Source organism: Panthera tigris, chromosome D2, assembly GCF_018350195.1.
Source record: "Panthera tigris isolate Pti1 chromosome D2, P.tigris_Pti1_mat1.1, whole genome shotgun sequence".
NCBI lineage: Eukaryota > Metazoa > Chordata > Mammalia > Carnivora > Felidae > Panthera > Panthera tigris.
The window spans coordinates 34,870,307-34,895,485 of record NC_056670.1 but is presented as its reverse complement, the minus strand read 5'-3'; the positions used below and the strand labels follow the sequence as shown (position 1 = coordinate 34,895,485).

Sequence of the window (25,179 nt, the reverse complement as noted above, 5' to 3'; positions counted from 1 at the left end):
TGAGAGAATATTCAACTCCTGCAGAATCTCATTATCAACAGGCATTAGTCAGAGTTCCAAGTCCTAGACAACAGATAAACAAAAGGAGCTGACTGTTCTGTACAAAGGGGAACAAAAGTATCTTATGGATGGACTCCAGTTATTTTTGAAATTATTTTGAAATTTTTGAAAACTATAGAAAATGCAATTTTCGGCACATCAACTCTTTAATTTACAAGCATATTTCTTTTCTTTCCAAATTTAGTTCATACTAATTAGAGATTTCACCAGCCTGAGAGCAAAAGAGCTTACAGTATATTGCCTATATACTGTAAAGATGACTTTATCTCCATACTTAATAAAATGAAAAAACCTTATCATAAGAACTTTAGTTTGGTATTTCTTAACAGTAGCATAGCTATTCCTCAATCAACAAGACTTTAATGCATCCCATTAGAATGACCCAAATCTCTTCACAATAATATAAATAACTCAGTTGTGTTCTTCTCTATTCAAACTGCAAGTACTGTATGTTGTTAGGCTTGACAAAGTACAACCAGTCCAGAACTGCAAAAGCAGATAATGATTATCAATGAACTCTTTCCCTACTCCTCCTTGTTGAAACTATTTGTGTGCTCCACCCTACCTCTGTATGACCAGTTGCAGAACAATCTGGCCCCCACTGAAAATGACCGAACTGAAAGGAGCATTACCTTCGTGAATCACACTGACTCAGTGTCTGTGACAGATACGATGAATTTGGCACTGATGAATTGGCATCTTTTCCAATCTCCCTCTAGTTGTTTTCTGCTACTACAGAGGTCGAAAGCTAAAAAATTATTACCCAGGATCCCTTGCAACTAGAGTTCTAAATGTGAATTAGGTTCGGCCAAGTGGATTCTCTGACAAGAGATACGGAAAACAGTAAGTGAAGTAGGGGCCATTTTCCTGAAGTTCTGGCTGTCCACAAGACAGACTATGTAAATGTTGGGTGTGTGTTGTATGTGTGTGTGTGTGTGTGTGCATGCGCGCACAATTCTCCAGTTTTCAGTCACTAAGTGTTGAGTATAAGGAAGAAGTTGCAATTGTGGAGCAGCAATGCTGCCTTTCTAATGCCTGCATCAGACACGATGATACGTTGTTTTGTTTGTGTATGTTTGTTAAACCATACACAAAACTTACTATTTTAACAATTTTTTAAGTGTACAGAACAGTAGTATTAAGTACATTCACATGGATGTGCAACCATCACCACCGTCCACTTTCAGAACTTTTTCTTCATCCCAAATGAAAACTTTGTATCCATTAAACAATAACCCCCCCCCATTATCCCCTACTTCCTCACCGTGCCACAACAATCAACATTCTACTTTCTGTCTCTATAAATTGGACACTAGGTACCTCATATAAGTGGAATCATACAATATTTGTCTTTCTGTGTCTGGCTTATTTTCCTTAGCATAATGTCTTCAAAGTTAGTCCATGTTGTAGCACGTTATCAGAATTTCCTTCCTTTTTAAGGCTGAATAATATTTTGTTGCATGGGGGTGCCTGGGTGGCTCAGTGGGTTGAACCTGAACCTTGATTTTAGATCACATCATGGTTCATGAGTTTGAGCCCCACATTGGGCTCTCTGCTGACAGCATAGAGCCTGCTTGGAATTCTCGATCTCAAAAATAAACGAACATTTAAAAAATATTTCATTATATACATATATCACATTTTGTTTACCCATTCATCCATCAACAGACATGAGTTGCTTTCAACTTTTGGCTATTGTGAATAATGCTCCTATAAACACGGCTGTACAATAACTGTTCAAGTCCTATTTTCGCTTCTTTGGTGTATAAACTCAGAAGTAGAATTGCTGAGTCTTTGGTAATTTTTTTTATTTTCAGGAATCACCACACCATTTCTCTTTTTCTTTTCTTTTGTTTTTTTTAGAGAGAGAGAGAGAGAGAGAGAGAGAGAGAGAGAGAGAGAGAGAGAGATGGCGCAAGTGAGAAGGGGCAGAGAAAGAAAGAGAGAGAAAAAGAGAAAAATCTCATGAGGGACTGAGAGAGTACTGTGAGGGGAGAGAGAAGCAGGGCTCACCCAAAGCAGGACTCAAACTCACAAACTGTGAGATCATGACCGAGTCAAAGCCAGCTGCTTAACCAACTGAGCCACCCAGGAGCCCACCATACCATTTTTCAAAGTAGCTATACTATTTTACATTTCCACCAGCAATGTACAAGTGTTCCAATTTTTCCATACTCTTGCCAACACTTGTTATTTTATGTTTTTTGTTTCTGTTTTTTTTTTTTTTTTAACAATAGTCATCCTAGTGGATGTAAAGTGTAAAGTAGTTTTTATTTGATTTCCATAATGATTAGTGATGTTGAGAATCTTTTCATGTGCTTACTGGACATTTGTATATTTTCTTTAGGGAAATGTTTGTTCAAGTCCTTTGCCTATTTTTGAATCAAGTTGGTTTGGTTGTTGAAATGGTATATTCTTTTTAATTTTTTTAATGTTTTTATTTCTTTGTGAGAGAGAGACAGAGACAGAGAGACAGAGAGACAGAGCATGAGCGGGGAGGGGCAAGAGACAGAGGGAGACACAGAGTCTGAAGCGGGCTCCAGGCTCTGAGCTGTCAGTACGGAGCCCGATGTGGAACTTGAACTCACGGACCACAAGATCATGACCTGAGCTGAAGTAGTATGCTTAACCAACTGAGCCACCCAGGTTCTCTGAAATGGTACATTCTTAAAATTGTTCCACGCCGGCCTTCTAATACCTTTGATGACTGTGGCAAAGGTAGCACTTCTTTGGCACACAAGTTCAAATCTTGTTATAGAAGTCATTCCTAGCAGCCCAGCCCAGAGCCTAGGGTAGTTTCTATCTCTTGTAATTGAACCTCGCCTGAATATGTCAGTATAGGTCAGGCCATTCAATCTTCCCAGTTGTTAACTTTCTTTTCTTTTCTTCTTTAAATGTTTACTTATTTATTTTGAGAAAGGGCAGGCATGTGGGAGCAGGGGAGGGGCAGAGACAGAAAGAAAGAGAGAATCCCAAGCAGGCTCTGCACTCTTAGCACAGAGGCCTGACATGGGGCCTGATCCCACCAACCATGAGATCATGACCTGAGCCGAAATCAAGAGTTGGGACACTCAACCAACTGAGCCACCCAGGTGCTCCAAACTGTCATCTTTCAAAGCAAGTGAAGTACCTAAGGTTAAAGGCTTCAAGCTTGCTCACAAGGTCCACATTCTAGTTCAATTCTAGGTAAGGCAAATAAATTTATGCTATTTCAACTTCCTGGGAAATTAATTAAGCAGGATATGGTTTCATCTGTTTTTGCCCCCCCATTAAATGCACATACTCTTGCATTATCTTTGGAATGAATGACTTGTTTTATTTTAATAAGCTGTACAACATATTTTTTTCTCAACCAAGCACACTGTGCCAATGGAAAAAGATGAAGCAGTAAAATGTCCCATTGATAATTTAAACACAACAAAGGCTCTGATCTGGTCATTTCATCTATTAAATAGGTTCAACTCTATCTATTAAGAATAAGAAAGTAGACAGGTGCCCCACGGCTTCTAGCCAGCCAGTTCTACTTCCCATGCTTTTTTTTTAACTTTCTTACTGGATCAGAATCTGAGAAGCTTGACATCTGCATTTTTTAAAAGCTCCCCAAGTGATTCTGAAGCACTACACCAGACCATCCAATCTAACTCTGCTTGTTCTTCTACTTCTGGCTTGGCTAACATTTAATCTTTCAAGTTCCTTCACACATATCTTATTTCATCCATTATATGTTGATTCTGTGTTGAGCAGCTGTTTCTCCTATATAAAAATCTACATGATACAACTGAATAAACTATACCTATACACAGAACTGCAGGTAAAGACATATCACACTCTAGGGTTGACTACTGATATATATTAAGAAAAACTGCATTTAGTTTATACTAAAAATAATCCTTCAGAGTCTGTTTATAATACCCTAGCACCCAGGAAACAGAAACTTTTTATTATTTTAAATAACTGATCAAATGTACCCACAATTTGGGGTGCCTGGGTGGCTCAGTCGGTTGAGCATCTGACTTTTGATTTTGGCTCAGGCTTGATCTTATGTTCCCGTGGGTTCAGAGCTGTGTTGCAATCTGCTTGACAGTGTGGAGACTGCTTGGAATTCTCTATGCCCCTCCTCCACATGTGCTCACACATGTGCACACTTTCTCTCTCTCTCAAAAATAAATAAACTTAAATAAATTTACCCACAATCTATATATTAAAATTTTTTTTAATGTTTATTCATGTTTTTGATAGAGCATGAGTGGGGGAGGGGCAGAGAGAGAGGGAGACACAGAATCTGAAGCAGGCTCTAGGCTCTGAGCTGTCAGCACAGGGCCTGACGCAGGACTAGAACTCACAGACCATGAGATCATGACCGGAGTTGAAGTCGGACACTTAACTGAATGCGCTACCCAGGTGTCCCCACAATTTATATATTTCTGATAATTATAAGGAAAAAAGTCTTCAAAACATAGTAAGAAAGCTTAAAAAAAAATCTATAATAAATATTAAGTCTATAAATCCCTGGTAGGATTTAAGAGCTTTATTTTCAACCTGTCCTTTAACTTAAAAGAAAAGTAACATGATATAGTGAAGAGCAGTGAATTGGTTGTCAAAATTCTTGGAGCTCAATTTCAACAACATTAATTACCCTTTTAGGTGATTTAAAACAATCTAAACTTCTTGGCATCTCAATACCTTATCTATAAAATGAGAAGGCAAAGAAAGAGCTAATAGAAGGAAACTAATATTTATGAACATCTATTATAGATCAGACACTGTCCAGGATGATTTCACATGTGATTTAATAATAATATTAATAGCAATAATTATAATAATAAATTCCTGCTTCATCTTTGCCTAGTTGCTTTGGGGACTCTGACTGGACCTGTTTTATGTTTTATTTTATTCATTATCTTTTTAAGATTTTATTTTAATTTTTATATTTATTTATTTTTAAGAATATATATTATTTCTCCTTTTTTATGTTTATTTATTTTTTAGAGAGAGAGAGACAGAGTGATATCAGGGAAGGGGCAGAGAGAGAGAGGGAGACACAGAATCCAAAGCAGGCTCCAGGCTCCGAGCTGTCAGCACAGAGCCTGACATAGGGCTTGAACCCACGGACTGTGAGATTATGACTTGAGCTGAGGTCAGTCATTCAACCGACTGGCCACCCAGGAGCCCCTAGGATTTTATTTTTAAGTAATCTCTACACCCAACATAGGGCTTGAATTTAAAATCCCAAGGGGTGCCTGGGTGGCTCAACTGGTTAAGTGTCCAAATTCATTCAGATCACATCATGATCTGGCAGTTGGTGGGTTCAAGCCCCGCATCAAGCTGTGCTGATAATGTGGAGCCTGCTTGGGATTCTCTCTCTCAAAATAACACTTAATAAAACCCCCAAAAACTGAAGATGTCAAATGAGACTAATCATTCTCAAGGCCAAAATATCTTCAGAATAAAAAAATACATACTAGAAATAAGATCCAGATGATTTGGAGGTGATTTGTAATACAGCTTCTTCATTATAAAACTTTCAACTTTTGTTAAGAGACCCTTTTACAGATAGAAATAATACATTTTCCTCATTATTTGTTGGGAAATCTAGGCTAACTATTTAGGTACCAAAATCAGGTACATACACGTATTAATAATACAAACAAATAGCTGGATTTCAAAAACTCTTTTCATTTCAGGCAACTATTAATTTCCCTTATTTTATAACCACCATGTCACCAGCCCAGTATCCCAATGAATAACTCTGTTCTTTCTCCCAGGGGAACTACAAACCTATCTTTGTGATAATCCCTTGTTTTTCTTTATAGTTTCAGTACCTAAGCATATATTCATAAACAATATAGTTTAGTTTTGCTTGTTTTTCTCTTTTATATGAATTGAATCACACTGTATGCATTCTTCAAGTATTATACAAAAGTAGATTGTAGCATTCACCTGTTTTAAAAAAAATTTGAATGACAGTAATTTTGGAAAAAGTTTAGAGGACTGCTAAATTGATAAAAACAGACTCAAGATTCAAAGTCATATAGGAAATGTTAAATAGCCATTTTAATTTGTCCATGAAGACAAAATTAATGGTATATCACCTCAGAAGAATTAACTGCACAAAATAGGGAAGCATATTCAACCAGAACCAAAAAAACTCAGTTATCATATTCTTCAAAGGAAGAAGACAAAAGTATGTACTGTTCCTTGATATGAACTCAAAATCCTTTTTCAGTAAAAAGTCCCTGGAAGACTTGTTTCTTTGACTTTTGTATGATTAGTACAATGAGGTGAACAGGATTATCAGTTACCCAATCAACACCTACTGGAAGAGGAATACAGTGGGCAGGATGTGCAGGTACAAGATATTCCATCTCTGCAGAGTGTTGTTCTTTAAAAGAATGTATGTCCTAACTCACACACTCTTTGATTTCTGAACTGTGTTCAGTACATTTTTAGGAAGTAACAACAGGCAATAATTAGATTAGCTACCACCTTAAGACATTTATGAAGGGCCAGAAAGTGCTCTAAGTGTTTTACTTGTATGTTCATATAATTCTCACAACCACATAAAGTAGGCATTATCATCTTCCTCAGTTTACAGATGAGATAACTGAAACAGATGGGTTAAATAACTTGCCCAAGATAAACTTGTACTAGTAACTAGTACAGACAGGTTTCCAACCCAGGCAATTTCATTTCAAAGTCCATGTTCTTTCTCACTACACCACACCACCTCACATAAGCTGAGGGTTCTTGTACTTCTGTAGGGATTGAATCTCATAAACATTAAATATTTTCTAGTTATCAGCAGAGGAATTTATCAAAGGTTTTCAGTTACATTACATAAAGATTACATCAATGAGACTGCTTAATGATGGAAGCTTTTTGAATCACAGATTTGCACTGTACAGGCTCAAACATTTACTGTCTGCTATATCCAGATGTCAGGTAATAAGGCACTGGGGATATAGACAGTATTAAAATGCCCTCATGTTATGTTTGTTCACCTATTAAATATTTACTGTGCACATACTACGTGAAGAGTATCTCACTAGGCAATGTAGCACTTACCTAGATAAATATGAAACAGATCCTGGCCTCAATGATTTTTAGTCTAGAAAGGGATATTAAAGAAAGTCATTATGAAAAAAAGGTAAAATTACAGCTGCTATTTATATACATTAGCTCACTTAATCCTTAAAACAACACTAATAAAGTGGTTACTTATGAAACTTGTTTAAAAAATTAGGAAGTTAAGGGAAAGAGAGGTTATTTCCAGTTGGTGAGATCAGAAGAGTTCTTAGAAGTGACATCTGAGCTGAGCCTTTAAGGAAGGGTGAAGCTGTGAACAGAGACGGAAAAATAAAGGTACACTAACAAAGGGGCAGCTGAGTGGCTCAGTCGGTTAAGCGTCTGACTTCAGCTCAGGTCATGATCTCATGGTTCGTGGGTTCAAGCCCCGCGTCGGGCTCTGTGCTGACAGCTCAGAGCCTGGAGCCTGCTTCAGATTCTTTGTCTCCCTTTCTCTCTGCCCTTCCCTTGCTTGTGTTCTGTCTCTCTCAGTCTCTCAAAAATAAACGTTAAAAAAAAAAAAGTTAAAAAAAAAAAGTACACTAATAGAGGAAAATTGTATGAGCAAAGGTATGAAGACAGAAAACAATGGAGAACTATTAGTGTTCACAGGGCACAAAGGACTACTGGGATATTAAGCTGAAAATATAAATTGGGGCTAGATCATGGAAACCTTTGTCAAGTTAATGATATTCTTTAAAAAATTTTTTTAATGTTTATTTACTTTTGAGAGAGAGAGAAAGAAAAAGAAAAAGAAAGAGAGAGGCAGAAAGAAAGGGGGACAGAGAATCTGAAGCGGGCTCCACGGACAGCAGAGAGTGTGGGGCTTGAACTCAACAAACCGTGAGATCATGACCTGAGCGAAAGTCAGAGGCTTTAACTGACTGAGCCACCCAGGTGCCCCATCAAGTTAAGGGTATTCTATAGACAGTGGGGAACCACTAGAGATTTTTGAATAAGAGGATGACATAATAAGTGTGCTTTAAGGAGAATAGCTGTCAGAAAGTGTAAAACAGACTGTGAGGGATGAAGCTAGCATAAAAGTATTTAACAGACTAAATGAAGGAAATAGCTTCTAAAAATAGAGGCTTCACAGTTTGTGGGTTTGAGCCCCGTGTCGGGCTCTGTGCTGACAGCTCTGAGCCTGGAGCCTGCTTCAGATTCTGTGTCTCACTCTCACTCTGCCCCTCCTCCACTCACACTGTGTGTCTCTCTCAGAAATAAATAAACATTAAAAAAACTGAAAGAAAATTTAAAAAATAGAGGCAAGAGATGAAGGAAATACGACAGCAGATGAAAAAATGGCGGTAACAGCATTCTTTCTGATAAATACTTTTTTTTAAAGTTTATTTTGAAAGAGACAGAGTGCAAGCGGGGAAAGGGCAAAGACAGAGAGAGAGAGAGAGAGAGAGAGAGAGAGAGAGAGAGAGAGAGAATTCCAAGCAGGCTCTGCACCAGCAGTGCAGAGTCAGACACAGGGCTCGAACCCACAACCTGAGCCAAAGGCGGACGCTTAACTAACTGAGCCACCCAGGCACCCCTCTGACAAGTACATTTTTAAAAAGAGCATATGTGGACTTCTGCTTGTGGGAAGATGGAGTAGACATACTTTTCACTATTACTCCCTGAATAAACTCAAATCTAGAACATACAAAGAATTCCTAAAATTCAACAGTAAGAAACTAAAAATCTAATTAAAATTGGTGAAAGACATGAACAGGCATGTCATCAAAAAAGATGTATGAATGGCAAAAAAGCACACGAAAAGATGTTCAACATCACCAGCTGCTAGGGAAATGCAAATTAAGACCATGATGAGGTATAAAATGTCACAATATGGAATGCTGTCAAGGATGCAGAGAAACTGGACCTCTCACACACTGCTGGGGGAAAGTAAAATTGTACAGCCATGCTGGATGATAGTTTGGCCAATTTCTTTAAAATCTGAGCATATGCTTACCATACAACCGAGCAACTGTACTTCTGGGCATTTATCCAAGAAAAATGAAAACTAAGGTTCACACAAAAACCTGTATACAAATGTCCCCAGCTTTATTACTTTTAATAGCTGAAAGGTGTATAAAAACAAAATATCCCATAATATGTGAACAGTTTAACTGTGGTACATCTATACCATGGAATACTATTTAGCAATAAAAATTAATAAACTATGGATACATACAATAAGTAGATGGATCTCAAGGGCATTGTGCTATTTGGAAAAAATCCAATCTCAAATGGTCATATACAGTATGATTCCCTCTGTAATATCCTCAAAATATCAAAATTATACAGGTGGAACACAGGAAAGAGTATGTATTGAGGGTGGAGGGTAACCCAAGGGAGATCCTTATAGTGATGGAATAATTCTATATTTAAAAAAAAATTTTTTTTTAACTTTTAAAATTTATTTATTTAAGTAATCGCTACACCCAATGTGAGGCTTGAACTCATGACCCAGATATTAAGAGTTGCATACTCTTCTGAGCCAGCCAGGTGCCCCTCTATATCTTAATCAGTGCAATGGTTACACAAATCTACTCATGCTAAAGTAACACACAACTACACACACATTTTGAACCAGTGTCAATTTCCTGGCCTTGATATTGTACTATAAATATGTAAGATATAACCAGTGAAAGGTATGTGGGATCTCTCTGTACTATCTACACAACATACTGTGAATCTTTAATTATTTCAAAATAAAAGTTAAAAAAAAATTTAAAGGAGCAAAATGTCCTAAAAAATAGCAGATGCATCATATGTATGTATCTTTAAATAAGTAAAATGTCAAACTATTAAGAGTTCTCCTCCAGTGGACTCCTTCACTACCTACATTAAACATTTCTAAAATTCCTAAATTTTATACAATAAGCATATAATACTTGATAACCAAAGAGAAGACTCTTTAAAGAAAATGAAAACAATATTATTTCTCCCTGTTTGAAGCATATCACACAAATAAGATATGAATAGAAAATTAAGAAAGAAAATCAATTAAACTCAATTATTAATCTACGTATGCATATATACACTAAATAAAAGAAATAGTGAGGCAACTAACAAGCCCAAGAGGTCCAAAAAAATATCTAATTGCAGATCCAGCACCATCACCCATTACCAGTGTGACTTTGGAAAATGACTTAACCTTTGTACTTTAAGAGATCAAGAGATTACGAACAGAACCTAATCAGAAATATTAAACATACAATGTTTTGTAAATCAGGATGACAGAATTCTTAAAATGGTAGAATTGGAAATGACTTGAATGGAAGATTTAGTACAATTCCTCAACTGACAGCTTAAGAAACAAAGGGTTGAGAGTTAAATAAATTTCAGAAAGCTATTCTGCAACAGAATTCAACAAATAACCCAGAATGCATAGCAGTTAAGAATGCTGGCTCTGGAATCAAACTGCCTAGATTCAAATCAGGGATTTACAACTCACAGCTATGTGACCCTGCATTAGTTACTTAATCTCCTTGGGCCTCATTATTTTTATCTGCAAAATGGAGAGAATACTAGCTCTTACTCCACAGGCTTATTGTTAAGATTACATGGACTAAAACATGTAATGCTTTTGTAATAATGCTTGGCAAATACAAACTGCTCAGTAAATATAAGCTAATACTGCCATCCTCACTAACTCCTCTTTCTGCCAGTATTGCGCTAGGCCTGAAATTAAATCATTAGGATAGTCACCTATCAACTAATAGTTAAACCCACTCTTTTTTTTTTTTTAATGTATATTTATTTATTTTGAGAGAGAGAGAGAGAGCAAGCGAGCAAGGGAAAGGCAGGGAGAGAGAGTATCCAAACCAGACTCCATGCTCAGCGCAGAGCTCAGCTTGACATGAGACTGGATCTCACAAACTGTGAGATGGTGACCTGAGCTGAAATCAAGAATCAGACACTTAACCGACTGAGCCACCCAGGTACCCCCAAACCCACTCTTAACTCAACCTTTGGGTTAATATGAAATAATTATGAATATCTGAAAACAGCTGTAAAATCTTAATAAGGTTTTGCTCAAGATGGAATTACCTTTCAGGGAAACAACAATGTAATCAAAGAACAAACTGAAAAGTAAAATAACAATAGTGATTCCAATTAATCGGTGTAGACTTCAACTCAACCTGAGTTTCTCATATAAAGACTTACTTAATATCAAGTTTAACTAAATAAAAATATATTTCAACAGGAACATATGAATATTTAAAAAAAATATGTTATAGGTTGATGATAATTGATTATTGTTGACATCTAAAAGTACTTCTAGGGGTGCCTGGTTGGCTGTCAGTGGAGCATGAGAATCTTCATCCCAGGAATGTAGGTTCAAGTCCCACGCTGGGTGTAGAGGTTACTTAAAAATAAAATCTTAAAAAAAAAAAAAAAAGTACTTCTATACCTTAACAATTAACTTGGGAAATTTTCCTAAAGTGACAGGCACAGGGCGCCTGGGTGGCTCAGTTGGATAACCTTCTGACACTTGATGTCGGCTCAGGTCATGATCTTACAGTTTGTGAGACTGAGCCCCAAGTCAGGCTCTCTGCTGTCGGCATGGCGAATCCCTGAGAATCTCCTACTTGGGATTCTCTCTCTCCTTTTTTCTCTCTAAAAAAATAAATAAACTTAAAAAAAAAAAGTGAGAGGTACCAATAACTGGAAATAGACAAACCATCCTGGTGGTCTTAATTATACAAACACATAAGAGACCAAAATGACTTTCAAGTTATCATTATACAATCTTTAGAATACAAAGGATATATGAACAAAATGAAAACTTTACTTTTTTTTTTTTTTTTAAAGTGTGCTTCGTGCCCAGCACAGAACCCAATGCAGGGCTCAAACTCACGACCCTAATATCAAGACCTAAGCTGAGACCAAGAGTCTGATGCTTAACTGACTGAGCTACCCAGGTGCCCCAAAAACTACTTCTGTGTGTTTTCAGAACCAATGTTGAGGTTCATATGATGACAGTAATTTAAATATGCTGGATTTTTCTTGTAGTTTCACTCGATCATGTGTAATCTAAAATACTAGAGTATAACCTGAAGTAATTGTCTTATTTAAAAACCATATATTGTCTTTAAAAACCATTCATTCGAATGCCTCTAAAGGAATTTAGAACTGATTAAACTTGATTCATGAACACAAAATGTGCTGTTTTTGAAAGTTATTACTGATTTGGCATACAGTAAAATTTTTTTAAATTATAATTTCCAAGTGACCATATCCCAAGACAAAAAAGAGGGGGAAGAAGGGTGACTGGGTGGCTCAGTTGGTTAAACGTTGGACTTCATCAGCTCAGGTCATCATCTCCCAGTTCGTGCGTTTGAGCCCTGTGTCAGGCTCTGTGCTGACAGCATGGAATCTGAAGCTTGCTTCGGTTTTTGTGTCTCCCTCTCTCTGCCCACCCTCCACCCCAGCTTGTACATGCTCTCTCTCAAAAATAAACAAATCATTAAAAAATTTTTTTAAAAAAGAGGGGAAGAGATTTTTAAAAATTATATAGTAAATATATTCTCCTTAAAACAATTAAACATTATAGTGAACTCAAGCTAAAATAACATTAAATCCAATTGTACATAATAAAGCTTACTTATTATACATTTAATACAGACAAATTCTATCAGTTTGCAGATCCATAAGCCAGAGCATAAAATTAACTTTTATGAAAGTAAGAAGACTAAACTATAATGTAGAAGAATGAAGTTTACTTTGGGCATTTAGCTCTGCAGTTTGTAGTATTTAGAACTATGCAGCTTTTTTTCTAATCCCATTTTTTTTTTTTAATCCTATTTTTAAATCTTTTCATCAAATTTTCTCTTTCTTTTTTTAAACGTTTGTTTATTTATTGTTTAGAGAGAGCATGAGTGGAGGAGGGGCAGAGAGAGAGGGGGACAAAGGATCTGAAGCAGGCTTTGTGCTGACAGAGAGCCCCATGTGGGGCTCAAACTCACAGTGAGATCATGCTTGAGATAAAGAATCGGATACTTAACCGCCTGAGCCACCCAGATGCCCCGTTTACCTTCTTTTTTTTTTTTAATTTAATTTTTTTTTTTAACGTTTATTTTTATTTTTGAGACAGAGAGAGACAAAGCATGAACGGGGGAGGGTCAGAGAGAGGGAGACACAGAATCTGAAACAGGCTCCAGGCTCTGAGCTGTCAGCACAGAGCCCGACGCGGGGCTCGAACTCACGGACCGCGAGATCATGACCTGAGCCGAAGTCCACCCAACCAACTGAGCCACCCAGGCGCCCTGCCCCGTTTACCTTCTTAAGCACAGAGCATTGTTTCCAAAACATCTATGAATTCTGGTATAATTTCAAAAGTTACAAAGACCCTGAACCAATTTCTACCAACCATTTTTGAAACTCCAGCAGTGATTCTTTACTATTTTGTTATGTCCTACTTCTGAGCAGTAGAGTTTGATGCAGCACATTTGAAGAAATTAAATTGCCTTCTTAGTTACATCATCATTCTTTTGGCTGCACTTCAGTTCAGGGACGTTTTTTTCTGTCCAGATCATGCAATCTCATATGCTATTAAAAAAAAAATTGTCATGTATACCAAAGAACCCACACTTTTTCTGGCTCCAACTTGCCTTTAAACTAAGACTCCCACTGGCAGGATGCATCTAATTCTATACCACATCCAGAACTATCACAGCTCAATGAGTAAGAATCTAATTAGACAATATTGCTCAGTTTAAACCCTCAGTTGCAGTAAAATGTTTTACACAATGATGATAATTTAGTAGTAAATTTGATGAGGGGTTCTTGATCTGGCTGCATGCCAGTACAAAGAAATATACCAGCAAAGAAGTATATAAATTCTAATTCTTATTCTAATCACTAAAATGATATTTGGAAAGACTAGTAGTTTGATATATTGATTGGTAAAATCTTTATTTCTAAATATGCTACACCTCCAAATCAAATCGACATGATGGAAAATGAGAAACTGGCTCAAGATTTCAAAACCCATCACAATATTGTGAAAATATACTGAATTTGGACTCAAAATTTAATGTATAGTTTTGGCAATCTTTGACTTTCATGACAATATTACATTAATAAAACTGACACTGATTTAATTTAGTCTCGAAGTTCCAAATTAAAACTAATTTGTAGACATTTTCAATAACTCAGTGATACGGCATAACTTACAAGATTTGAAATTAGCAGAATTCGTGGTTCTCACCTCCTACTAGATAGAATGTCTTACCTGTCAAGAATTTTAAGAGAACAAAGGATCAAGATATTAGATACTACCTCTCTTGTCCACTGAGACAATTACTCACCTAAGCCCACAATAAAAATTTAAGACAAATATAAATATAGGTCACTGACTCCACAACACTCTTTTGAGGTACACATGATAAAAACTATTTTATGGTGAAAGACTGTGATGAAACTATTGTAACCAAGTTTTCCTAGTTTCTACTATCCTAAGCAAGAGCAAAGATAAACTCATATTATGTTACATTCTGTACTGAAGTGATTTTATTACCAGGAAGACCCAATGTGTAGGGAAGTAACAGAACACTTCAATATGGAGACATGAAGTCTAGACTCAACTAGAAGGTTAAGCTTAAGATCCAGTGATGACAATGCTGTGTATATGGGGGGGGGGGGGGGGAGCCTAGGAATATTCACACAAGTCTGTCACAAATTCATATCCAATACTCATGTGACAAATTACCAACCAGTGACAGAGGCAGCATGTAAACACTGAATTGTTCTCCAAGCGTGCCTGGTCCATGCTCTCCAATTTTTGTTAACTTCTGGATTTCTCAAAGGTAAGAGGACAGTAAAACCTAAAGTAAGAATTACTGTCATGATCAATGGCTGTGTTAGATTCACACTACGTAACACCATATATTACATCAGGCCAGAAGGTAAGAATTTTCAAAGAATGTCCACTTAATATGGTCATTCTTATAAGACAAAATAATAATATTCATTAGAACATCTGTGATTCAACAATTTCTCAAAAACAGTGTTTAAATTTCAATTCTGAGAAAAGCCATGAAAATGCTTCCAAATCAACTATGGCAAAGTTTTGAAAATGCATTGAGGATTTAGTGGTTAGCAAAATACATTTTTATAAGTAGTTGTGCAATGTGAGAGTTTTTACAGAATGCAGAGAGTACTACTGAAATCAAAACTGATTTATCTGTGATAAACAAATAAACAGTAAAAATAAAATGTTTTAAAAAATAAACAAAAATGGGTTTATCTAAGTATATCTGCAAGTTCTGCCACTGTGGTCATGATGGCTTCTTCTTGTTTTAGGGAAAATGCTCTACCACAAAACTGATTTTCTTTACAACTAAGGGACAGTGAGAACTGTCAAAGGGAAACAAAAGTAACCATTAGGCATTTAATATGTTAATTATACAACTCCAGGGGTGCCTGGGTGGCTCAGTCAGTTAGTCTGACTTTGGCAGGGGTCCTGATCACGCAGTTTGTGAGTTGGAGCCCCACATCGAGCTCTGTGCTGACAGTTCAGAGCCTGGAGCCTACTTTGGATTCTTTGTTTCCCCTCTCTCTCTGCCCCTGTCCCCCAAAGATAAATAAACATTAAAAATTATACAATTCCATTTAATAGTTTCTTTAATGTTATAGTAATATTAAGATGTAACCTTAATAGAGAGTTCTATTTCAGTTCCATTCAGTAAATTTTTAAATGCCAAGACTTTTATTTAGAGCTAAGTATAAAGGCAAGGTCTTTAGAGAAATCTGTCTGGTGAGGGTAAACAGAGATATAAGCAATAGTAATACTACGTAACTTCCAACTAAATATCTTTTGTATTAAGTTAAAAGGGAGTTAATCTTTTGACAACAGTTAAAGCAAAGAATTCATCTCTCCTTTGAAGAAATAATTACTAGTCCGCTAAGCATTTGAAGATGACAGTCTATATACATAAGCTAATTGAAAAGTTTTTGCAATAAAGTACATTTTCACTGCATGAAGATTAAATAGTAGATACCTGTTTAGAGAAGAAACACTTGATCTAAAGTTTGTTTTGAAATGGCCAACAAATGTGCAAAACATACAGTCAAATAAAAAGTTGCAAAAGTAAAACAACATATGAAACATAGCTAAAGTCAAAGACTTCTTGAAGCCATGTTATAATTTAACAATTACAAAAGGAAATTAACTTACTTATACTAAAGTGAACATAAGTATTGCAATCATTATTTTTCTGGCACAATTATTGTTTTGGTACCGTCTTCTATAAAAAGCATTTGTGTACCCACCTATCCCAGTTCTGTTTACTGACAACTACAAGCATCCTCTATTCTTATTTTTCTAGATTACTCTCCTAAAAATATTATTTATACAATATATACAAAATTGCATCAATACTGGTCCTGCAAATGTATCAAAAGAACTTCTCCAATTTTCAAGAGGTGACTCCAATCCTGGAGTTACGGGTGAGAGAAAGAGCTGGTACTCCTGGGCTGCAGTGATTTCACGTAGACAGTTGGCCCTTGAACAACATGGGTTTGAATTGCACAGGTCCACTTATATGCAGGCTTGTTTCCCGATAAATACGGTACTGTAAATGTATTTATTTTCTCCTCCTTATGATTTTAACATTTTCTTTTCTCTAGCTTACTTTACTATAAGGATACAGTATATAACACACATAACATACAAAATGTGTTAATCAATCGTTTATGTTATCAGTAAGGCTCCTGGTCAACAGGCTATTAGCTAAGTTTTTGTAGAGTCAAGAGTTATAGGGGATTATGACTGCATGCTTCCAACCTCCTGGTGTTCAAGGGTGAACTGCAGTTTTATAACCCTTTTAACCTGCATTGATCATATTTTTACCCTGTGGTCAAAATAATGTGTCAACTCAAACTGTCAAAGCGGAACCAGTCAATACTGAGTCTCTGTAAAACCTAAGCGTCCAAATTCTTGTTTTGAGGTTTTTTGTTTTTTTTTTTTTAATTTAATGGTAACGTATTAAATCTCTTCTTTTTTAAAGATATAAACTTGTCTGGTATTTACAGTAAACTTGAAGAAAAAATACAAAGACAAAAACACGCTATTACTGTTAGTGAAAACCCAAAATGATACCTTTATGTTCAGAATCACCCCCTTCACTATCTTTTCCAAACATCACTTCCTTTTTACTACTTCCCCCCAGTCTTTACGGCAAATCAATGTTCAACACCGCCCCAATTATTAAAACGATCGCCTATTCACAAATGAGAAAGCCCCATTATCCAAGCATATTACCCTAGCGATCTTCGACGTTTTCAAAGACACCTGTGAAAACGCCAAAGCCCTAAATTAGATCCCCCAGGGCTCTTTTTCTTTCTTGACCCCGTTTCTCTTTTTAAGGCCCTTTAGGTCAGACGACTTCCTAGCGGACAGCCCCTCCCTTTTCCAATCAAACCTAAATCCTTCCCCTAATTACCACCCCCCACCCCCCCGACTCTGGTCAGCTACCTCATCATTCACAGCCGGGTTCCGCCGCTCGCCAGGCAACAACACTGACCGTGTTCCCGGCTCCTGCGGTGCCTCGCCCCCACTGCCAAATCCTGGAGCATCTCTTTCTCCAGTCCCGCATTCACGCGGGACCCCTTCGATCTGCTTCCCTCACTATTCGGCTCTCAAAACCTTCCAAGCCCTTGTCTCTTCAAAGCCATCTCTCCCTCAGTCTCCCACTCTCCCACCTCACCTCAGGCTCTCGGCTCAACAGCCTCCATTTCCCACAGATTCCATTCTAGAGCCGACTCTCCAGGCTCCCTCAACCGTCTCCTGTGGCCCCTCCAGACCCCAGTCCTTGGGAGCCCCGGCTCCGCCCCTGACTCCCAACTCATCCTCGGCTGCAGGCGACCCCAACCCCCCGCTCTCGTCAGGCTCAGCTGCCGCTCACCTCTGCGGTCCGGGTCGGGCTCCCCCGACCCAACTCCGAGTCGGCGTCCGAGCCGCTGTCGAAATCCCGGGCCCTCCGGGCCTCGCCGGAGTGAAGCTCCTCGAGCGGCGGGGGCGGAGCCCGGGGAGGAGAGCCCGAGTGGAGACGGGGGCGGTGGCGGCTGCGCGCAGGCATCTCTTCGGCCTGTCTCTGTCGCGCCGGGAGCCACTTGAATCCGAACCGGAACTGCTTCGGGAGGAGGGGCCGTACCGGGGGGAGGCGGAGCCTACGGGCGGGGGTGGGGCCCAAACCGGAAGGTTCGCGGGACTCAAGCTGGGCTGGGGGAAGGAAAACCGCAGCAAGGAAGTGTGAGAGCGCATGCGTCAGGCCCAACGCCAAAGTGGGAGAAAATAAAAGGCTGGTGAAGTTGGGGTGGGGCCTATGGGATTAGTAAATAGGGTTTGGGAACAAGAAATTACCTAATTCCTTTGGAGGGAGCCAGCTCCTCTGCAAGAGCCAATATCCAGGGATCATTATTACCATTTATTGCCTTTACTTTCTGACAGCGCTTATGCCAAATGTTATATAAATATCTCACTTAATCCTTGTGCCAACTCTCAGGGTGTTATAACACAGAACTGCCAAGAAACCTACCTGAGGTACCGCAGTTAATACATGCCGAAGCCAGTATTCTTAAATCTAACAAGATTCTGTACTCTTCTCATTCCATTACCAGAAAGTACCTAACCTGGCCTAGAATTGGCATAAACCAACTCCAAAACCACCTGTGACCTGAGCTCCAAACCCTCCTTGATCTTGCTTCCCCATCAAGTGCAGGGCAGACTTCGGAGGCTCTGATGGGATGGAGACAGGTTGGGGGGGAGGGGACAAGAGTGCCTACTGCTCCCGTGGGATGCCCTGCTGTAGCCTTTACCCTCAGGCTGGACTCAAGGCCAGAGGCAGTTGGGAGCCTTCCCACTGATGAGGAAGCATAAGGCAAGCTGAGGGCAAAGCACAAGCTAACAACACCCCCCACCCCCACCCCCGTGGGATATATGTGACATTCCTCAGGCACTTTCAGGCTGTCTGAGAACAAAATAAAGGAGTGACATTCCTCAGGCACTTTCAGGCTGTCTGAGAACAAAATAAAGGAACGTAAACAAATGGTCAAGGGGCACCTAGGTGGCTCAGTCACTTGAGTTTCTGACTTCAACTCAGGTCATGATCTCATGGTTTGTAGGTTTGAGCCCCACCACCGGCTCTCTGCTGACAGCTCAGAGCCTGGAGCCTGCTTCGGATTGTGTGTCTCCCTCTCTTTCTGCCCCTCCCCCACTTACTCTCTGTTTCTCTCTCTCAAAAATAAACATTAAAAAAAAAGAAAACAAATGGTTAATCTGAGACTCTCCATCATTTTACAAATTACAAGAAAAAGGCAATTTATCAATAGTTTTATCTCCAGGAACTCCCTACTGTCTTAAAGATAATGCTTTGCTAGAGGGAAAAACAACTTTAGTTTGACAATAGCTAGGCCTTCAGTAATCTGTGAGTCTTAGCATATGGAAATCTCTTTAAGAAACTTCTTCTGGACTTTACCTCCCCCAACTCCATAGTATATAACCAGTCACTCTTCACAGCTCTTTCTGCCCAGGGTCCTGTCCCCAGGCTTTAATAAAATCACCTTTTTGCACCAAAGATGTCTTCAAGGATTCTTTCTTGGCTGTCAGCTCCAAACTCCCACCACCTCAAAACCCCATCACCACAGCAAATCATATTCCTCCCAACCCATCAGGGCCTTCACGAACTCACCTGAGAGCGGGCAAGGCATCTTACCTCTTTTGCCCATAACTGCCTCTGACAGGAGGGCAGATATAGAGCTTTCTTAGTTTCTGTTGTGGGGACAAAAGCCCTTGTAAGCAGGGGAATCTCCCTCCCATCCCCAAAATGTTTCTAATTTTTTTTTTAATGTTTATTTATTTTTGACAGAGAGACAGAGTATGAGCGGGGGAGGGCAGAGAGAGAGGGAGACACGGAATCTGAAGTAGGCTCCAGGCTCTGAGATGTCAGCACAGAGCCTGACGCAGGGCTCGAACTCACAGACCGAGAGATCACGCCCTGAGCCGGAGTCGGACGCTAAACCGACTGAGCCACCCAGGCGCCCCCAAAATGTTTCTGATGACAGTCCTTTTGGCTCTTTAGAAGTCTAGGGCAACATTCACTTCTCTTCTCCCCCCTTTGATATACACAGTCCATTTCAGCTTTCTCTTTTGAGAAATCAGCCATCTTCAGTACAGAACCATTGTTCAAACCTTCCCCCACAAACCCCATGGCATCCTTGAGATGAAGTCCTCCTTGCCTCCTCTCCACATTACTCTGACTCCACAACCCTCGAAACTTTCCCTGGGCTGCATAATCCAGAGGCTCACTCAGCAGCCATATGGTTCCCACCCAATTGGTAGCCCACCCAGACCTGCGGTGCTTTTTTTTATCACTCATCCTTGGAATCAATCACCCCCTCTCCACCCTGGATCTCCACTTTAACTCAGTCCTCAGAACTAAATAGCCTTCCTCAGGGCCCAAAGCCTCTTAGTTCAACAAATGTTTCTTAGGCATTACGATGTGTTAGATACAGAATATCCTTTGTTTCATTTAATCCTCACAATTCTTTGAAGTAATTGCAATTATCCTTACTTTACAGATGAAGAAACCCAGGTGGAGAAGTAAAATAACTTGCAAAGATACGATGGATTCTATGTTGTCATGGAGTTTGGGGTTAGGGGAGTAACTTGGGGGGAAAAATGTCCTGTTCTCTCTGGAGGCCCCACGACTTGCTGAGTCACTTGCTTCTGTCCCACCTGTCCCTGCCAATCTCCAGGAAGGAGAAATGACACTGGAGAGGCAGAAGAGGAGTGACCGCAGAGACAGAGGGCTGGGTGGGCTGGCCCATGGCTGAAGCCTCAGTCCCAGTGCTGAGGGGAGATGCCGCAGCCACGCCTTGCCCCAGCGTTCTGGAACTGGAGGAGCTCCTGAGGGCAGGGAAAGTTTCTTGCAGCCACGTGGACGAAGTTTGGCCCAACCTTTACATAGGAGATGCGTGAGTGATAGCTCATCGGAAAGGGTGTGGGGAAGGGGACAAGGAGAGACAGTTCTTGGGCTCTTTACCAGAGATGAGGGGTTGGGTGGCACAAGGAGAAATAGTTCTGCGCTGCACATCTCAGGCCAGGGACTGACTCTAGGACTCCTGTGTGCGGGGGTGAGTGCAGTGATCAGATGTGACCACCAGGGGGAGGAAAGCTTTTGCCTGCCTGGATGATTGGAGCTCCCAGAGGATTCTGAAATCTTCTGATATATCCTGGACAATTGGCGAGTCTCAGGGACAGAGGCCTGGGGAATGGTGCTTTCTGGTATGACATGGGATGGACAGAAAGCTCCCCTTCCTGAGTCCAGCCTCCTCTGGACACAGAGTGGGTGAGGAAGGTGAATCAGGGAAGGTGTCATTAAACATTTGCAAATTAGAAACAGGTACGAGGTGGTGGCCACAAGAGGCCAGATGTCCGTGGGAGGGCATGGGGCAGGAAAGGAGGGGCAGCTGGATTCCAGAGCTGAAGCAATTCTTTCCTTCCTGTCTTGGCTAAGGCAGGAGCAGATCATCTCAGGTAGCAAAGAGGGTCTGAAGATAACTCCCTATACCACCCACCCTTCCACCAGAAAGCTCTGAGGCCGGGGCTCAAGTTTACTGGGTTCCTTCTTGGTACCCTTTGGATATTGATGGCTCTGTCCCCCTGAAGCAGGGAGCCAGACAAAACCTCTCTTCTGGACCCCATGGCTTAGCCAGCAACCAGTCCCATTCCTCCCTTTCCTAGGGCCACGGCAAATAACCGCTTTGAGCTATGGAAGCTGGGCATCACCCATGTGCTGAATGCAGCCCACGGCGGACTCTACTGTCAGGGCAGCCCTGACTTCTATGGCAGCAGTGTGAGCTACCTGGGCGTGCCAGCCCACGACCTCCCCAATTTCGACATCAGTGCCTACTTCTCCTCAGCAGCTGACTTCATCCACCGTGCCCTCAGCACGCCCGGGGGTAGGAGTTGGGTCTGAACTCATATTCCAACCTGCTCAGTCATTGGGGGGCGAGATATCAAGTTTCCCCTCAAATATGGGTGCCCTCCCATTTCTAGTTTTTCAAAAGCCTTCAGGTTTTTAAAAATCCTCTGCTCAGTGCTACTACAATTTATCCAACTTCATTGCTTCATAGACAGGGAAACTGAGGCCTAGAATACAAGGTCATGTCACGAGTTAGGAGCAGTCCTGGGACTGAAAGCCAAGTTTCACAAATAGCAGAACAGTTCTTTCTCTGCATCATTCAGCTTTGAGAAATTGCCATTTAGTAACTAGATGTCTGGTTTCTAAAGTATTTTCAAATGGAAAAGAAAGCAAACTTAAAAAAAATTTTTTTTAACGTTTATTCATTTATGAGAGACAGAGACAGAGCATGACTGGGGGAGGGGCATAGAGAGAGGGAGACACAGAACCCAAGGAAGGCTCCAGGCTCTGAGCTGTCAGCACAGAGCCCAATGCGGGGTTCAAATCCACAAACTGTGAGATCATGACCTGAGCTGAAGTCGGACACTTAACTGACTAAGCCACCCATATGTCCCTAAAAAACCAACAAACTTCTAATACCCAGGGTAGAACAAAGGAGGCTGGGGAAACTGGAGCCCGCACTCTGTGTTTATCCTGGGTAAGGGCCATGCCCCTTCTTACCTGACCCTGGGCAAGCCAGTGTCCCTCTCTGGACTTCAGTTTCTCATCTATGTGACAGGAAAGACAAGACTATGGCTCACAGCACTCTTTAACATCTAGAGCACTTTGACATTCGTTTTACAAGCATTCATTTACCAGCTATTTATTATTTTTTCTGTGCCAGGCACTGAGCTAGGTACTAAATCCACACTTAGACAAAGCAGGATCCCTGCTCTAATGGAACTTGCATAATCAAAACTTATATGTTTTGTGGAAAGATGGTCAAAATGTGGAGTATTGTGGGTACTATTCCTTTGAATGGGTAAATGTGAAGAGACGTGGGAGACCAGGGACAGGGCAAGGGTGCTCAGTCCAGAGGACCAGGAAGTGAGGAGACTTCCCTCTACAGCAGTATTCACTGGGCCACATGCAAAAAGGATGAGCTGCTCTGTGATTCAAGTGATACCATGAGTGGTCAGGAAAGCCTGGACAAGGAAATCATGTCTTAGCTGAAACCTGACAGATGAGTACTAAACATTAGTCAGACCATGAGCTAGAGAAGCTATAGGTAGTTGGAATAGCATGTTCTAGGGCTGGAGGCCAGAGACCATAAGAGCTTTAAGGAACTCAAAGTTACCCAGTGTTCTTAGATCTGAAGGTTGGGGTGAGACAGCCTGTGATGAAGCTGTAAGGTTAGCAGGGGCCAGCTCACGGAGGGTCTTGTAAGCCGTGTGTTGAGGAATTTGGACCCTATCCCAAGGGGAGGCAAAGGGTGTTGATATACCCATTTGACTGATCAGGAAACTGGGAACCCTAAAGGCTGAATGGTTTGCCCAGGGTTACATAGTACACCCAAGGCAGAGCGGGGAAAGGAACTTGGGTCCCTACCCCTGCCCTTGGGTGGGCCAGCTGGTGGGAAAGGGTCTTTCACCAGGATGTCTTCCTCAGCCAAGGTCCTGGTGCACTGTGTGGTAGGGGTGAGCCGCTCTGCCACACTGGTGCTGGCCTACCTCATGCTACACCAGCAGCTGTCCCTGCGCGAAGCAGTGATCACCGTGAGGCAACACCGATGGGTCTTCCCCAACCGAGGCTTCCTCCACCAGCTCTGCCAGCTGGACCAGCAGCTGCGGGGTGCAGGCCGGAGCTGAGGGGCCAGGTGAGGGCTGGGCAGGGAATGAGGGGGTGAGGGGCAAGACTGGGTGCAGTTAAGAAGTGAGAGGTCAGGTCAGGGCTGGATGGGGAACCAGGAAAGGGAAGGCCCATGAGGGCTGGCAGGGGACATGGAATGGGACCAGTTCAGAAGTGCGTTGTCAGGGCTAATGTGTAGCCAGAGGGAGGGTTGAAGGGGCCTGGCTAAGGCAACCTTCCAGAAGGAGCCTTTCTCCTGCAGCCTACTCATGTTCTTCAGACCCCTGAGAGGATGGAAATGTTAGGAAGGAAAGAGGTGGAAAACATATAATGGAAGAGGTGAGGCCTTCTTACTTGGTTCTGATGTGGCCTGCCCTGCTTCCTTGGCCAAAAGCCAGTGGGGGTTCACCTGAACTCCACTGAGGCAGCAACACAGCCAGTCCTGACACCTGTGGGCTGTCTGGACATTCCCACACCTCTGCATACCTCCTTCCCAGGTCCAGATCCCAGCTCCAGCTCTGGGGGGAAAATGGGGCTACAGCTGTCACTCCAGGCTTCAGCCCTGCCTCACCCTTCTCACAATGGTGAAGGAGTATAGGTACTCCTGCCACCAGCCATGGCCTCCTTACCTGAGCCCAGCTTGATATAAAGTTCTCCTGCCATCATGCCATTCCATTCCTTGCCTCAGACCCAGTACCCCACTCCCTACCTGTCCTCCCCCAATCAATCTGATCTCAGAGATCCACAGAAGCAGCCTCCCTAACTTCATTCCCTCTCAGGTTCTGAGGACCCCTGTAGGACATTAAAGGTCTATCCAGCTCCTTTCTACTTCCGTTTACCCTCCGTCCTGCGGCCCCATGTGCAGTGCATTCAGAGCATTAACAGATGGTCCTTAAGTTACAGAAGAGGAACAGATCCTCAACACTTCCTCCCCCAGGTCTCCCCACTCCTGATGGGGGCCTCCTGTATCTCCAGCTGCCTAGTAGAAGGAGTTGGCTGCTCCCAACAGCAACACTGCTTCTCAGGCTCCCGGCCCACAAACGGTCACCGAGGTGCTACTTCAATTTCTTTGGCATCAGCCCTGTTTTCCTCCAGCTCAGCTGGGAGACCACAGGGACGTCTCTTCCTGTGGTGGAGTGGCTGTGCTGGCACCAGCATTGTGAGGGAGCTGCAGTGTCACCTGCCCTTCTTCTCTCACCATGCTGAGGCTGGGTCTGTTTTGTCTGTCCCCAGTAGCCCACCTGCCTCACATTCACATCCCCCTTGAGGGCCATCAGCCAGGGAGCTAAGCCTCCTACCCATG

At 41.2% G+C, this 25,179-nt stretch overlaps 2 protein-coding genes across 7 annotated transcripts in view; one reads left to right on the top strand and one right to left on the bottom strand.

Annotated features, from left to right (window-relative positions):
• Positions 1-18,253, bottom strand: part of SAMD8 (sterile alpha motif domain containing 8) — a 49,872-nt gene extending 31,619 nt beyond the window's left edge. For 3 of the 6 annotated variants that reach the window (XR_006209334.1, XR_006209333.1, XM_007095633.3), the window contains exon 1: positions 18,030-18,253. Coding sequence is in view for 1 of the 6 variants with exons in the window: in XM_007095633.3 (XP_007095695.2) it covers positions 18,030-18,203 (174 nt within the window). In the remaining 5 variants the exon portion in view is untranslated. Of the gene's footprint in view, positions 1-7,125; positions 7,169-13,492; positions 14,080-14,298; positions 14,724-18,029 lie in introns of those variants that run through there. The other 3 variants (XM_007095631.3, XM_042961008.1, XM_007095632.3) reach the window with 3 other exon arrangements.
• A 2,697-nt stretch (positions 18,254-20,950) lies between these two features.
• On the top strand, positions 20,951-23,896 carry LOC102954222 (dual specificity protein phosphatase 13). Its single transcript, XM_042961024.1, has 3 exons — positions 20,951-21,099; positions 21,869-22,086; positions 23,697-23,896. The coding sequence occupies exons 1-3, from the start codon at positions 20,951-20,953 to the stop codon at positions 23,894-23,896; spliced, it is 567 nt and encodes a 188-aa protein (XP_042816958.1).
• The last annotated feature ends 1,283 nt before the right edge of the window (positions 23,897-25,179 follow it).

What these genes read in the sequence shown, in the direction of transcription:
- LOC102954222 (XM_042961024.1), top strand. Translation starts at nt 20,951, where the DNA reads ATGGCTGAAGCCTCAGTCCCAGTGCTGAGGGGAGATGCCGCAGCCACG. An exon ending in AACCTTTACATAGGAGATGC is followed by an intron (nt 21,100 to 21,868) that starts GTGAGTGATAGC and finishes TCCCTTTCCTAG; the next exon opens with GGCCACGGCAAATAACCGCT. An exon ending in TGCCCTCAGCACGCCCGGGG is followed by an intron (nt 22,087 to 23,696) that starts GTAGGAGTTGGG and finishes TGTCTTCCTCAG; the next exon opens with CCAAGGTCCTGGTGCACTGT.